Source organism: Macrobrachium nipponense, chromosome 12 (genome assembly GCF_015104395.2).
Source record: "Macrobrachium nipponense isolate FS-2020 chromosome 12, ASM1510439v2, whole genome shotgun sequence".
Classification (NCBI taxonomy): domain Eukaryota; kingdom Metazoa; phylum Arthropoda; class Malacostraca; order Decapoda; family Palaemonidae; genus Macrobrachium; species Macrobrachium nipponense.
This window is the reverse complement of record NC_087205.1, coordinates 46,508,100-46,525,405: the sequence shown is the minus strand read 5'-3', so window position 1 is coordinate 46,525,405 and position 17,306 is coordinate 46,508,100. Positions and strand designations below refer to the sequence as shown.

At 36.9% G+C, this 17,306-nt stretch overlaps 1 protein-coding gene across 2 annotated transcripts in view; it reads right to left on the bottom strand.

The window, feature by feature from the left end:
- Positions 1 to 879: 879 nt before the first annotated feature.
- Positions 880 to 17,306, bottom strand: part of LOC135225001 (uncharacterized) — a 42,817-nt gene continuing 26,390 nt past the window's right edge. The window contains exons 2-4 of one of the 2 annotated variants that reach the window (XM_064264292.1): positions 11,795 to 12,005; positions 5,498 to 5,608; positions 880 to 3,000 (exon numbers count right to left, since the gene is read on the bottom strand). In XM_064264292.1, coding sequence (XP_064120362.1) covers positions 1,620 to 3,000; positions 5,498 to 5,608; positions 11,795 to 12,005 — 1,703 coding nt within the window. In that variant the 3' untranslated portion in view covers positions 880 to 1,619. Of the gene's footprint in view, positions 3,001 to 5,497; positions 5,609 to 11,794; positions 12,184 to 17,306 lie in introns of those variants that run through there. The other variant, XM_064264291.1, reaches the window with a different exon arrangement.

Here is a 17,306-nt window from a genome sequence, read left to right as displayed (position 1 = left end):
TTTTTTTCACGACAGATTTAAAAGCCATTAGGAGTGTCACTATTCATTATAGCGACCTTGAAAACAATAGACTAGACTAATATGTGTTGATTTTGGTAATTTTTACATTTTTTAACTAACCCCCCTACTATATCCAATGAATGGTCTGATTTTAATGCTGTTTTCACCGTCACGTTTGCTGGGTTGACATTGACTTATATTTAAAACTTCATCAAAATGGGTCGAGAAATGTGGATTTTTAGAGCATTCATACAAACAAGGACACAAACACACAAACAAAAAACAGTCCTTTTCCCGTTTATATATGAAGAAGATGGCCTTTTCTAAAAGTAGGTTAAAAGTCAGTCATGTAATAATGGCTGCCTACAGCGAATCTGGATGAAATCTTTGGTAAGAGGGCTCTTTTAACTTAAGCAGGTATTCTGATGCCTAACGGATTCTTTATTCTTCTTAGAATCACTTGAAATAGGTAGTTTTTTCTAAAACTAGGGTCTAGTCAGTTATGTAATGAAAGTCACCTCCGGCGATTCTGGAGGAATCTTTCGTAAGGGGGGGGGACTCCTCTGTCTTCAGAAAGAATTTTGGGGACTCAAGGATTCTTGTAAGAAATCTGAAGCCTCACAGATTCTTTATGCTTCTTCAAGGATTTTGGGGAATCACACAAAACAGTTTGGATATGTCTCCTAAGATACAATAGACTCAATTGGACTAAAAATGAATGAAATCGTTTATGAAATGAGGCGTAAAAGGTGCAGTTGCCTTGATGCTGTTTTTCCAACTAATACCAGCGAAGACAAATTGGAGCAGGTTGAATAAAAGCCAAAATTCAAGGCGGCTAAGTTTATTTTAGCATTCTAAAATCCATAACTATGTCAGCAAAATGCCCGTTGTGACATTCTATCTTCCATAGGTTTCTATTTCAAAACCTGGGTACCAATATTTCGTCAGTGTGGTTTAAATACAAGAAAATATTCTGCATCATGCATAGTCAAGCGTTAAATGTGGTTTAGCCTTAGATAACAAATACTGTTCATTGACTTACATTTACTTCACCTTCAAGTCTGTGGTCCTCGACAATATTTTGTTCCTCCAGGGAACATAATTAAGTCGGTTTGAATAAAAACATCATATTGATATGAACCATATCGGTATTCCCATTTTAAGTTAATATTGCAGCCACAGATTTCTTGCAAAATCTCGATGCAACTGAACAGTTGAAAATAGCAATCATCTCGAATGGATTGAACTACACCAGAACAAGAAGCTACAGAAAAATTGGATATGTAAGCGTGTCTGGAAAGGAAAATTCCATGCAAAATTGTGACCACACTATTTATAGCTGAAGAGAGTTTTCTTCCAATTATATTGTATTGCAACAACATTGAAATATCCGCAAGGATTTACCGCAGTACCTGCTCCCAAAAGCAAAAAGAAAGCGTTGCATTGGAATATTTGTGACTGATTGTTTTTATTCCTGTTCATGTATCTCTTGCAATGTTTACTGTTAGTGGAATCTCAGTTTTTCTGTACACTAAGGTTGTCTTAATCTATTATTGAGCAATAAAAACGACAAATGTTTTTGTACTGAACGGTGACAGTGAACGTCCGATTATTCAAAATTATTTCTTGGTTTTCTTCTCTTTTGCATAATCTTGATTTTCATCATCTTCTCCTGCCAGTTGAGTGTCTGGCATCCAGTTAACAGGGACGCCATTGCTCAGTTTAACAGCTATGATGTCATCATAATCAGAGGTCCCAGCTGGCCTTGAGGAGCTACTGGATTCATCATCCTGCTGTGGAAATGTTTCTTTCGCCATTGTTGTTTGCATTGCTGTTGATGTTGTTGCTTTTATTGTTGTTGTTGTTGTTGGATATGTCACTGTCACTGACTGCGTTGATATTTCCTTGGAAGTGTTTTTAGGCAATATCATAGGTGGGAAAAATTTACTAGATGATCCATTTAATTCAGGTTTCTTCCTTGTCTCCCTTTCGGGATATTTTGGGTCCTTTGTGGAACTATGCTGATAGCCCTCGCTTACCCTTCTCCAGTTCCAAGTATATGGGGGGATATCTGAGAGATAGGACTTCGTACTACTCCTCCATTTATTTGGTTTTGGATTTAGTAAGCCACTTGGAGGGTAGCTATAAGTGCCCTTTGTGTCTTCAGAGGTATATTGCTGTCGGTTAGTTAGTTGTAGATTCGGAGATGCGATGAGGCTCCCCAAGACACTCTCACCTTTGGCAGAATGAGCAATGGGTCTTCTTGCTCCGGTGTTACGTAGTCCTTGATTTTTTTCAAAGGAATTCATCATGTTGTCTTTAGAAGGTATTACAGGGTTTGTAATCAAAATTGGAATAGTTTCGTAATAGTAGGTTACGTCTTTTTCTTGAGCCACAATGGGTTTAGGTCTATTAGGTAGACGTGGAGTCAAACTAGGAACTTCGAAATAATAAGTGACATCATCATTTTGATATCCTTTCCTGTCTGGGTTAACAAAGCTACCGGGCAGGGAAAAAGGCCTAGTTTGGTAAGAGTTATAGTCAATTTCAGGAGGCACGGACAAATGAAGAGTGTGATGATTGCTGGAATATTGTTTCCAAGAGTTAGTTGCAGGAACACTGACTGAATCTTTACGGACATTTTCATCCTTAAAATGAATACTTTTACTCGAATGAGATTTTTCTATTGTTTGACCAAAAGCAGCAGAACCCTCTTGATGAGGGTGGTGCTGACGAGGGGAGTCCTCTGGCACAAGAAAGGATGCAATTCCTTTCATAGTTTTGGTGGGAACTTTCAGATGACTTGTCTTCGAAGGAGACATACCTAACTCGCCCTGTTGGCCTTGCGGTTGACTCTGGAAAACCTGGACTCGTTGTTGCAAATCTGGCTGTTTTCCTATGTGGAGGTAACTCCCTTGTTTGACAACTTCGAGTTCTTGAGTTTGTTGTCTAACGCCTCTTTCAACAGAGTTGGCCAAACCACCGACCATGCTGTTCCGCCTGTCAAGGTTGGAAAGAAGGAAAATGTGAATATCTCTAGTGGTGATGCTCAACAGAAAAAGTAGAATTATTTTATATTCATGGTGTGGTTGTCCTGAAGGGACTGGTATATCGTTCATCGATTCCTTTATAGCAGAGACACATATAAAAAAAACATTTTTCCTGTACTAGATATTAAAACTTAATATATCATTAGAATTAAAGAATGGAACCTGGGGAAACACTCAGCAACAACCCTATAGCGAAAAATGAATGTGAGTTGATGCAGTTGACTGTCATTATTTCTTGAACTTGCAGAGGTTCTCGCACTAAGTCATACTGTCTGTGTTTATATAATGCGAGAAAAAATAGATGTCTTTCATTTTAATATAAAATAAATTAGTTACTTAGAACAGTAGTTTCTAGTGAATGATCACCTTCCGTCAACAATAAAGGCTCCTCGGGTTTCAAAAACAATATCAGTATCATTTCAGGAAGTCTGCAATAACTTTATGCGTTTGGGAAGAAGTTAATTACCAGTGTACACTTCCCTAAAAACCTTTACTTTGCTAGCGCTCTGAAATAGCTCGGCTTGCGACAAAGGACAAAAGTTATTGAAATGTTTGGAAAATAAAAATGGAAAATACATATGATGAATTCCCGGTGCCTTTTCCTTTCTTATGAGCATTCCGTTTTTCTCGAAGAACTCGTTTTCTTGCAAAAGTTAGCATCCTTTGGATGTAATAATATACAAACTTAAAAAGCGATACAGTTATAGGGATATTTTGAAGGGCTCACATACTGGGCGGCTCTTTCCATTGGGTCAAAAATACAGCTTCATGCAGCATAGGTAATCATGATGTTTTATTTTTCACTATGTAGCCTATAATTAGGTCTCTAGTTTGACATGATTTGATCAATTTGAGGTTTGCCTGCTTGTATGACGCCAAGTACTGGTGGTTTAGGTGACAGGAATGAATGATGAACAGTACTATAAAGTAATCCAGATGAATAACTAACATGTGGCTGGGAGATTTGCTGCACCATGTTCTAGGGGTTTTGAATCTACCCTTTTCTATATTTAAAAAGTATTGAGAGAAGGGACGACCGGATGTGAGGTAACCTGGCCAAACACAGTTTCATTGGTGATAATAACGACTCAGCTGACACTTGCGGCTGCATCCTAAAAAAGGATGGAACTATTAATACAGATCATCTGACTTGAACGCATTCTTATGCTTTATCAGTGGAAGAAAAGATTGGATAGAGCAAACAGTCAATTGAAATCTATTGGCAGCTCACTTCTCGAAATTTTCATCCGTACTGAGACTTGGAGCCGAAACGTGTGCTCTCAATACTTATGCTTAGGCTTCGTTCTGTGTTATATTAACTAAAATTATAACTATCTGCATCTCAAAACCTGATGTTGCTTCTATGGACTGCTGTTCCCGTCTCTCCTCTTGCCACGTCTGTCAATTAATGAGTGAGAGATAAAAATAGCTATCATTAAGGCCCCCTTCTGTTGTAAAACGTTTTTATCCAAACTAACATTCCATAGAACACATGAGAATAGACGGAAAGGGGGAGGCGGTGGCGGCTCCTTCCATTTAAACCTTGTAGCACTCACTAAGCCACTGTCTTCTCATGATGTAAATGAAGCTATTGCATACGACGAACAATCATGTGCCCCGCCCAACTAAAGACCCGACCAGCCGACATGCATGGTTCGGTGTGCTGTCACTTCTACAATGCCATCAACAATGTAATGATCTAGTGCAGCATTGGAGGCTATGAGAAACTAAAGACACCTCACTGGAGCACCGCTAATGAATACTTTTAAGGCAACGTATTTTTCATCCATTCATTCCCTGTCATTCTTAGACAATGCAAGTACGCCAGAATGAAATAGTTCTCAAGTCTGGTCTGGGTTAAGGCGAATATATATTGTCTTGTTCTTTGAAGATAAATACACTTCTGTGATTATGTAAATCTTAAGCAGTCATTGATGGAGAAGATTTGCTATGATGAAATTGGAAGGCTTCCCCAGAATGCAACTAAGTGCACTTCAACAGAGCCAGGATGGATCCCAAGTGTCGTAAAAAATGAAGTAACACAGATACATGGTTGGCATAATTCTTCCATTTTTATAGGGAAGCAAAGCAAAAGGCGCCATTCCGGTAAAACCCGCAGACTTCTAATCATGAAGTTAAGAATTAAAATCATGCTCACAGATAACAAAATGAAAATGACAGTTTTAGCAATTTCAAAATGATGTATAAATTCTAAAAACGAAGCAACATATAAATCAACACTTAGAAGACGCTATTTGTCAGACTGTCACCATCAGCAATGAGACATCTCTCTCATCCGCATCTTCATCTGCAATGGAATTTATCCGAAATATCTGGTGAAAAAAGCAATGCCATTTTCCAATATGGGATTGCTTATTTCCAAATCCCATGCTTATAAAAACCAGTTTTGAGATTGATAACATGCTCATAATGCAGTTTCAATGTACCTTCTCATTCTGAATGCCTTCTGTGTTCCTAAGTGCGAAATGAGACCGAGCCATAGCGCAAGACCGAAGAAGGCTGACACCAGAACTGTCCCCGCCATTCCTACCATCGACCTGGAACAAAGAAAAAATTTATATATATATATATATATATATATATATATATATATATATATATATATATATATATAATATATATATATATATATATATATATATATATATATATATATATATATATATACATAGAGCACAGACACAGATTTCTTACATATTTGGGTAGATCTGTGAATCCTAACATGAGTTTTGTGCCGCTGTATAATACAGATGGGATATGCATGGCTATTATTTATGAATATGGATACGTAACATCTTCAATATTCCACAAACAATTTTCTATACTAAGAACAATCAACTGCAAAGAGTTGTGTCAATAAGAAATGCAGTAGTAAAAGCAACTTCGTTTATCGCACCGTAAAAAGATGCCTGGTGGGATATGAGATTCGTATAACAGATCTCCAATTATGTTTGCTCTCCCTAACACAGCTTGTAACAAATGTAGTCTATACAATTCTATAATCCGTAGCCTTCAAAACTCAGGAATCGACATCTTCACTGCGATGATATTTGTGTTGCAATCAAAGCTTAATATGTGCTTTCATCTGATGGCGGATGACATTGCGGAGGCTACAGGCGTTTTTGCATTGTTTGCTTATCTGAATAGAAAGATGGTGCACGTGTCGTTTCACGATGTCTCGAAACTATACACTGTTCTTTGACATATCTCGTATACCAAAATAACAGTAATTTGGCTGAAGTCACGAACTCGCACCATCTAAACATAAGATCTGCTTAGAAGTGATTTAGCAGCTGGAGTGCTGTCAGACTCGTCTGATGAAACTTGAACATCCAAAATACTGACAGGTGAGAAGTTCCATGAAATTATGTCATCAGAACTGAAACACCAAATGGAAAGAAAATAGAGAAACAGGTAATAACTGAATCTTTTCTTAAGATGTCAGCAGACGAAGAGAGGGGCAGAGTGACACTGAGGGTGAACCAACAGGAGACGGCAGGGAAACTGAAAAACTAATGTTGGATTAATAATTTGTAAAAACAGACATCAGAAGAGAACGGCAAATATAAAACAGCTCAATAAAAAGCTAGAAATGACATCTAGAGATGTGTGCAGTAAACTCAGAAACAAGAGCCATAGCTTGCAGATTCTAATGTCTAACGCTACCCAAAGCCTCAGAGTTATTCAAATCAGCGACGATGGAATTTCTGAAATCAAGCAGAGCAGAGAAAAATACTAAATGTAAGTAAGAGAAGGAAGAAAATTTTCAGCAGATCTTTCTTTGAACAATCCCTACAGGCGGTCTGAAAGAAAAATGTTGATTCTTTCCATTTCCATGAAAGCGCATTGTAGTTCTGAATTCTTTTACAAGAGTATAAGTAAAAAGGAAAGAATAGCGACTGCAATAGTGAGAGCAGTCACCTTTCTTTGGGATGGATCCAATTAGTGTGTATCAAAGAGGAAAAATTTTTGTCGGATTAAGGTTTAAGATTAAGAAGAAATAATAGATAAGTCTACGCCCACGCACAGGAGTCAGTTTATCTACAGAGTTATTGAGGAATCAGAAAGGAAAACAATCCAGTGCTGATGCCCAGCCTATCTTTATGGATGCAATATATTACTCTAAGGACTCCTGAAGGATGAATCGCTGTGAGAAAGTTAACTGTTTAGATGTGAAAGAGAAGGAAACTGGCATTATTTTCGGCAAAATCTATTTTGGTCAAAGACAAGGAATGTTCTTCAGAAGGAGAAAAGCTTACACTTACTGCTTTGGCTTCTACGGGACATTCCTGCCGTGGGAGGTCCAGGAGAAAGTCTCTCTCAAATAGCCAACAATGGCATTGTGTGGATACAAATGGCGGAGATAGTAAAGATGTGAATAATGAAAACGAGAAAATAATCTAACCAATGTTGAAACGAAATTTGCTGGAGTAATTGAAAAGATTTGTGACAGGAAACAGATTAAGAATATGGGCTGCATGGTCATGACTCATGATGTCCAGGAACAGAATAGAGTACCGTAGCGTGACACAATCACCACCGCTCCTTGGGTCACTTGCCTGTCAGTCTTCTTCGCTCCGGAGAAATGAATGGGGTCAAATTTGAAACGGTCATAAAATCTTTAATAGAGGAAGGTGAGCATTAACACCCATACATTTTGATTGAGAAAAATGCAAATTTATACAATAGTATGTACAAAATACTTGTTAATTATCAAAAAATTAAATGACAACTAAGCAGCATATTTTATGTAACACTATATAAATATTAATTTTTCTTAGTCAAATGATATGGGTTTAAATGCTAACTTCCCTATATTAACGATTTCTTGGGCGATTCAAATCCAGGACTTTGAATTACTAATGGAAATAGTCCTGGTGTCTGTGGTAAGTAATCCCAGTGCTTAGTACCTACTGCCTTGGACTATGTGGTGCCATAACCATATTCTTAAATCTTGAATTCGTTGATAAACCTTGCGTTTTCTGCAACTTTTTGCTTTGGTTTGTATGATTTTTATGAAGAATTTATATTATTTGTAAAAATAGAAGAACAACTATACGTACTTTCGCTTATATTTATCTTAGTTACAGTTCGACGCACAAACTGATAATACTAACCTATCGGATTTCTTACGTATTTGCTTTACCATTAACAAGTGAGAATAAATATGCAAAATCGAGGCTCTATGAAAAAGGAATCCTTCTTATCAACGTGCATTTTTAGTTCTCTGTACAAGGAAACTATTGAGGTGCTGTTTGTCTGTCCGTCCACACTTTCTCTGTCTGGCCTCAGACCTTTAAAACTAATGAGGCTAGAGGGCTGCAAAATGGTATGTTGAGCATCCACCCTCAAATCATCAAAGCTACCAAATTGTAGCCCTCTAGCCTCAGTAGTATTTATCATATTGAAGATTAAAGTTAGTCACGATCGTCCGTCTGGCACCACTCTAGGGTACCAACAACACAGGCCACCACCGGGCCGCGGTTGAGAGTTTCATAGGCCTTGGCTTAGTTTCATACTACATTATACGCTGTACAGAAAAATTGGAGATCAGCATCTTTGGTACTGCTTCACATCTTTTTTAAGGGATTTTGTCAAGTGATGAAACACACAGTAGAGATTGCGGCAGTCAGGCGATTCATGTTGAGGAGTCCGAACGAATTCTCACATTTACCCGAGAGTAGGGATTTGCGTGTCAGTCACTTTCTCTAATTATCACGATGTCTTTTGATGTACCAGATAGAACTCTTATTGGAAATCCGATCTTTATCAACAAAATTTGAGGAACTTCTGAGAGTAATTCAGTGGTGTCTTTCCTGCTCTTATCACGACTGTTAGGCAACTTTGCAGTTAAACACCGAAAATGAGCGAGGAAGGTATGTCAAAACCAAGGCCAAGAAGTCAGTTGGACAGAGGATTATCCCTGAGTCAGTTACCTTCTTACAACGAGAGCAGTCACTTAACCGACAATGCCAAATAACTGTTCTGTTTATGGATGCCTGAATACCAAGAGAAAAACAAAAGGCAATGGCATTAGGTATTTTATGTTTCCTAGAGACAAAATTTATTGTGATTAGTGGATAAACGTGTGTTGCCGATCTGATGAAATCAATCCAAAGCATGCTGTGGTGTGTTCAGCTCATTTCATCCCAGAGGACTACACTGATGATACGAAATCAAGATCGCTGACTACTGAGAGCCCTAAAAATATGAGATGATTGAAGAAAAACGGTGTCCCATCTATACATATACCAAAAGGTGAGTTAACTGTATGTTGTTTTATTCTCTTATTAAAAGAGTTCATTCTATACGAGATTTCAATTATTTTTCAAGGCAAATGAACCTATTCTCGTAGATTACCTTGACGATATAATTGAGAACGTATTACATCATACGTGCATGTGCGTTTGCGTGTTCTGGCAAATCTCATACTCTCTTTATTTGATTTTGTTCCAGAGAGAACATTGATGGAATCATCAATAGCAAGAGAAGAGAGGCCAAAGAAACTTATTCAGAGACAAAAGTTGCAAGAGGTATTCATTAATGAAGAGGAAGTGCGTAATGCAGAGCAAGATGGTGCCAGTGAAATCACTGTAGGGGAAAATGGAAAAGTAGATGAACCATGTGTGATAGAAAATGTTAATGAGGAAGAACGAAAAAATGAATTGCAACAATTAAGGGAACAATTAAAACAAGTTCAGGAAGAAAATGCAAGATTAAAGGAATATACAAGTGCTTTGAATGAAAATGTTTTGCAAATTATTAGAAACAGTGATTAAAAGAACAGAAAATATTCTAGAGCCATTATTTAGTAAAACTCAAATAAAAGCAATTATAACAAAGAAAAGGATAAGCGAATGGGGCAGCGAAGACATTGCATCAGTTTTAACTCTAAAAAGCATGAGTTCCAAATGTTATAAGTATCTGAGACTTAGGAAGAGGTTTCCATTGCCTTGTGAAACTACATGAAAAGAAAGAGCGAGTAGATTCTTCTGCGAGCCAGGGATTTTGACAAGTGTTTTGACATTATTACGTGCTAAAGTTGAAACTTTTACAGTAAATGAGAAAAATAGCGTTATTGAGCATGTATGAAATGTGTATTAGTAATGAATGGTTCTACGATAAGGGTATGGATGTATTGTATAATAAGCCCCGCGACAGTCTTGGTTTTTATGCTACAAGGTCTAGTAGGGAAGTGGAAACAACGAATCTATTTTAACTTTGATGAGGCAAATCTAAAGCAGTTGCTATTAGAAATCATAATGCATGTTAAGGCTGTTGGTTATCCCATTGTTGCTTTTGTTTCTGACATGGGATCAGCCAGTCTTCGCATGTGGAATGAATCTGGCATTGGTCCTCTTGTCAATAGATTTCATTCAAGAACCCAAGTGCTGACAGGGAGGTGTACGTTTTTGCCGATAACATTAGTCAACAATAACTTAATTGATTTAGACTTTTATTTAGGCAGTGATTTCATTTCTGACATAAGCATCCGTGAAATGTTGGCAAATTCTAGTACAGAATATGGGCTGGCCTATAAAATTAATGAAGTAGATCTATCTGTTAATGGACAGCACAGGCAGCGAGTCAAGTATGCTGTGCAATTATTATCGTCATCTTGTGCAAGTCCATTAAAATATTTGGGAAGTAGAGGTCTGATGGAATCCAATAACTGGCAAGCTACATTGGAAGTTACCTCCGATTTTATCTCATTGATAAACGACTGGTTTGATATAATGAATTCAGACAACATGTAAGGCGATATACCAGCGAGAATGGTTTTGGGATTAATAAAGAATTTCAAATAAATACTTTGGAAAAGGTCATGAAGGTAATGACTTCTTTAAAAGTAAAATAACTGAAAACAAGATGTCTGTTACAAATTTCAAAAAGGCATAATTTTTTTCTAGTAAGTCGGTTATTGGTCTCTCTAATATGGTTAAAGATGTCTTTAATGTAGATTATATCATGACGCATAAGTTGAATTAAGACTGCCTAGAGCATCTGTTCGGTTGCATAAGGCAAATGAAGGGCACATCCAAACACCCTAATGCTGTTGAATTCAAGTTTAGGCTTAGGTCATTGATTCTGGGAAAAGATATAAAAATAATTAGTGAAAAAAACAAACATCATTGCAAAGAGCAACAATTATGATATGTTGACAAATGAATCTGCATGCAATTCAAAATACAGTGAAGATAGAGAATTGTCATTAGAAATATACTTGACCAGCTCATTGTTTAAAGATTTAGATTTTGAATGCCCCACAGAAGATATAAACTAAATGAAGGTTATTTCTGTTTGTATTCAAGTGTGTAGAAATTATTTTCATTAATAAAAGTTACAACTACAACCGTGTTTCCTTCAATGCTTGCTTCTCATTCACACTGCTGTGCTAAGGCTACAGTAATATTATTTTATCAACAAAATTGGTTGGGCATTCTCGGAATTTTCTGATAACGGAAGTATCAGATTAAGTAGTCAAGAGCAAGAATTACTCAAAGAAAAATAACAATAATGCCTTAATCTACAAGGCCGCGGCCCACCAGTGAATCACCGGTTGAGGCCGCCGTGACGTCACAGTGAGAGAGAGGAGCGAAGATGACAGTTCTGTCCGTCTGACCTCTTTGTATTGGCCTTGTTCAAAACTGCATTGATCAAATAACAGACAAAAAACGTTCAGTGTCTCTCTGTATGAAGGTCTGAACACTCTTTCCTCCTACCCATCTCCGACAGGAATTGAAATCTGATTCTTCGTCATCGGTTCTTGCTGCTGAGAGCTTCCTGTGCCTGCGGGCCTTTTGTCCAAGAGGCTCTCCTCGCTCCTGCTGCCAGCCACTTCCTTCACGTCGTCCGCAGCTTCGTTCGTTCCGTCTGTTCCTTCCCAAGCCAAACTCTGTCGTCCGTTCACCATGATGGACACTATCACCACAACTGCAAATATTGCCACATTAAATTTGAAACCAGCGGAAACATACGCAAGCACTATCACGTAAAGAAGTTCTGTTAGCGCTCTCCAGAAGTTTTCGTTCACCATTCATTGACCCTTTCGTTGTGAATCCTTGTCATCGACACTAGTGACGAGATCAGAGGCCCTAATTGTTTAACTGACTCTTTTCTCCCTTTTATAATAAAACTTCGATTCTTTGTTATTTACATTACTGTTATAATATTACACTGTACTTTTATTATAGCAGAGTGATACATTATGCAAATGATGTGTATGTAAATACTAAATTACGTAGTTTTTTTGTGAGTCATTTCATCGTGATAACTGTCAAAGGACGGTGTAAAGCTATTTTTGTTATTCAGTTGAAGATCTTTATCACAAACCTTGAATGCTGCACTTGGCCAAAAATTTCATCTGGAAAAACTCACAAAATAGAAATAAAAAATATATTTGACATTCTGTAGAAAATGTAATCTAATAGGGTCGTCATCTGGTCTTTAAAAGTTTTTTTTTTTGGGGGGGGCGCCATTCTGAAAATCAATTATACGGTTGGTAATGGCAAGCGAAGCGACTCTATGCAGCTGTCTTTTTGAAGAAATGAACATGATTTGGTGTATTTTAATGCCACATAAATGTGAATATATGGATGATATTAAGGGAAAAGGATCACTGATTTATCACTATTAGTCCATAAATTACAGATTGGCTAAAATACAAGTCTTCATATTATTTTATATTTCATATTTGTTTGTGTCGAATATATATATATATTATTAATATCCTAATTTCTAGCATCTGTTATATAAAACTTGGAAGAAAAAAGTTGGGGTGTTGGGGGGGGGGGGGGGGCGACAAGTGATATTGTGTCCACCCTCCTGCCCGAATAAAAATTGGGCGTCATCTACGAGAGGGACGGGGGGTTCCTCTCGCAGATGACGCCCATGAAATCTGTCATCTCAAATAAAAGTCCAGAGGGTCGATGTTTTACGAATTGAATCTTCAGTGGTTTTCCATTGGCAAACTGTATGCCGTTTTCTTCGTTTAATCACACCACCCTTGTCTGGCTCTCGACAAACTGGCAACTCCTGTCATTTCCAGTGATCCATGATGATGATCATCTCTGATACAACCTGAAGTAAGAAAATAATCTAGGTAGGTTTGTCTGTAACTACGATATAACAAACACCAACATATTTACAACTGTCATTATTAGAACTATCTGACAGTTCAGGTCCTCTACTATCAATTGTCATTTCCTAAATCAAACCCTCTGCACTACTTCATTATCGAAGGAAACTCTCGCTTCCATGGCATTTCAATGGTAACTGAAGGCATTTTGCAATGTTATGGTTGCAGTGGGGTTCCATGCAACGTAAAAACACCATACAAACAAACAATGGTTACCAGTATGAAAAATACATAAGTATCCCAAATGATCCTAAAAATTACAAAAACGTATTCACTCCCTTCAAAAAACATCCAAAATGTGTCCAATATTTCAATTCATCAAAATATACGACATTTCTGCTACTTAAAGTATATTTGTCCACTTATTTATCGTAAAGCCTCTTCATCACTCGTCTGGCAAAGGAGAACATTTCCTTCAACTGCCGTAATTCTGTTGCGCACTTGGAACACTTTTGTTGGGTAACGTTTTCTTTGAGGTTTCCTCTCGACTACCGAGTGGTGACAAGTTTCTCAATTATAATTCACAACAGAAAATGAAATAATGAGAATAAATAACTCTTCATTTAAATAGTGAATGAAACACTGCAGATTAGAAAGTTTGGCATACCTTTAGTGCATCAAGAGTGATATTGAAATATATAGAGGTCTAAATAAATTTTACTGATTATAATCATCAAACAACCTGATAGTTCAAATGAAAGCAATTAAACATTTCTAATACATACTAATCACTAATGGAACTGACTCAATAAAAAATGGAACTTAAAATGATAAGAAAATATATCTACATTATATAGAAATTTAAATTGTTACCCGATATCCAAAGTTTCTGTAGTTACGATAATAACGAACAATAGTGAACATGTAGTTTGACACAGGGAAATAATGATCTACTTGAAAGCATCTTTTAGCGGAGTAAATCGCGGAATCACTAGGCTCCCTCCCAGCTATAGCAGTGAAGATCCCCTCCATTTCCTTTGGTTACCTCGTTCCATTGAGTTACTCTTTAATTATTATCAGTTCTTCGAAATTTGATATGGATGAAAGTTCTCTCCACTGCAGCAGAAGGAGTGCGGCAGGACTAAGAAATCCAACATTCATCATAAATTGGGAGTTTCGGGAACAGGTATAGCTATCATCACTACGTTTCATTTTCTTTACTGAACATCAAAATTCATTAGGGTTATTTATACGACTAACTCATCTCTCTCTCTCTCTCTCTCAAAAAAAAAAAAAAAAAAAAAAAAAAAATTTTTCACCCTCTCAAAAAAAAAAAAAAAAAAAAAAAAAGTTATTCACCCATTATTACATTGATCGTATTCAGAATCTTACACTGCAACATAGGTGAAAAAAGGTGGTTTTGTCAAACAAATTATAAAAGTTTGTTTTATCGCATTAACATGTTATGCGGACATTTAGTAACACTATATCCAAAATGGAACAAATTCTGCCACCCTAAAATTGTGTAATTCCCACTTTTAACCTTTTCGATGCGTATATTTTTTTCTTCAACATTTTTTGTTTTTCTCGAAAACAGTGCATCTTACAGATTAGAGGTATTAAAGGCTACAAAAATCGGAAATTAAATTCTACAAAAGTTTGTTTCCATAAGGTGCTGCTTTGAAATTGAAATTTGTTCACAAACAATTCCAAAATATGAATACAGATTTTTGAAAAAGTGGAAAAATCGAATTTCGTCTGAGATTTCTTTCGATGTCTCGTAAACTGCTAATTTCACCGCAAAATGTTATATAATCGGTCTTTTGGAATGAATATTTTGCTTTATTTTTGCATATATGCTTTTCTTCACATGCTTATATTTTGCAGAGCCGCTAAAAAGAAAATTTACGCAATTTCAAGTCCATGCAAAATAGATGAAAAAAAAGTGGGTTCTGTGAATTGTTCTGCTACGTGAATGTCATTGCGCGTTTATGATCACCATAGTAAAAAAATAATAAGTTGTACTATCTTGAACTTGCGTAATTCCGTATTCAAAATTGTGGACGTTTCCACCGTTTGAGCTTGAATATCCTACACATTCACTTTTTAATATTTGAATATATTAATTGCATGATAATTAATAGGAACATATTTAGAGTTAATTAATTTCAGGCGTGGAACCTGATACTTAACGGCTGCAGTAACCTAGGTCAAGTGCAACTGCATTTAATATTAAAAAAAAGATTATCATTAAAACTGACTTAGGGATTACATTAGTTATAATAAATGAGAAAAAAATGACAAAAAGCAACTGATTTATCAGCTCCTTGAGCTGATAGAAATGTAACAGAAAAAATGAAAAGTTCAATAACTCTGACTCAAATTACATGCACAAACTAAATTAGCCATGTTCAGCGTCTTCATTTATTAAAAAGTTACACAATTGTGTGCTACCTTGACACTCCTCACAAAACTCTGTGCAGTATAACCCATGCTTTTTACATGAACAGTGCTGAGTGTCATAAAAGTCTTTGCATTTGCACCTGATTACTTTTAGTAAGAATCAAGAGCAGTTTTTTCCATTGTCTTCCAACCCCAATCATCAGGTTTAATATCATTCTTTCTTAGACAGATTTCTGTTTGATAGTAAACAAGAAATGAGTGATATTTAGCTGCATCACTTACAGGATGCAGGTCTTTAACATTAACACTTCTCATACTTTTTGTGACTTTGCCCTGGAACTTTCTCTTTCTCGGCTCATCAAGAGATGCAAAGTCCGTGCTAGAACTGAAGACCTGAATGATTGCTCTTTCTCTCACATTTTTTATTTCCTCATGAGTGGATTTGTCAGACAGGAATGGCACTGCACACACGGAGAAGACCCCTTTTTTTCCTTTTTTTTAATCTTGACAGTGTAACACACCCATGTAAAGAGTTATCCTTTTTGTTGATTGTATTAAGGTGAATACTAGTGGAAACTATAATTCATCAAGCAACCTTTTGGCAGCCAAAGCGGAGGGCTTAGTGCCTTGTTTATATCACTGTCCAGCACCATATTTTAAAGTACAACTCGAAGCGATGAGATACGTGTAATCAGTGGAATTTATCCCTTAGGAAGTGCTAAGAATTCAAAACTGTCGAGGTTATGTCTACGTCGAATGTTTGCCTTTGATGAATAAGAATAAATCCTTGATGTACCACCAAGAAGGTACGTTTTTTGACCTTGGCCTTCCAATTGATATTTTAAACCCAAGAACACAATTCCTCTTGCACTTTAGGTGTAATAGTTTTGAATTCTTGCCAAGATAGCAGTTTTGAATCCTTGAGAAGATAAGCTTGAAATGCAGCTCAAGATCCAGTTGCCTCCAGAAGAAAGGAATGTGGAATTGCCAAGGGAGCACTTACTGGTTTAGTAAATAATATTGAGAAAATACCCAAAACACAGGAGTATCTTTTGAAAATTAAAGAAGAGGTAAGTCTGTTGCCTGAAATGGTGCAACGGTTTGAAGGAGCTCATCAGTGTTACATGACTGTACTGAAAGACCCAGATGCTACAGAAGAGGCTACATTATTTTGTAAAAATGTTCTTACCGGAGCTGAGAGCTTTTGAACAAAGCTATATGCATGTGGGTTGCAGGAGAAGAGATAGATAGATGAATGAGAGGGTGAAATTGAGCTTAGAAAAACAGATGAAGACACTGTGGCCTGTAACAAACCTCTCACTGCCCCTGACTTGATAGCATTCAAGGCAGATTACCAATAGACAGCTTAGATCCTGGTGGATAAAGAAAGAGCCAGAGAATTAGAAGAAAAAATTCACGAGATGAAACTTGAAGTCCAGAGGTCTAGGTACCAGCTGCAGGAGCTGAACATGCAGAATGAAATGCAGCTGCAGAGGGAAGGGCAATCTAGTCTGGTAAGATAATGAAAGAAACTTGCAACAGATTACTCTGAAACCAGGACATGTTGATAGTTTAAGAACTATACCGGTTAGGAGTACCCCTCAAGAAAACTCTGCCAGAAAATCAAGATTGTCATGGGAACCCCGGGGGGTATCATCAGAAGTTGAACAGATGTGTGGAGGCAGTGCCTGCAACAGTTGTTGGAGAAGTGTTAAACAAGTCACGGGTGTAATAACAGAGGATAGTAGACTTAC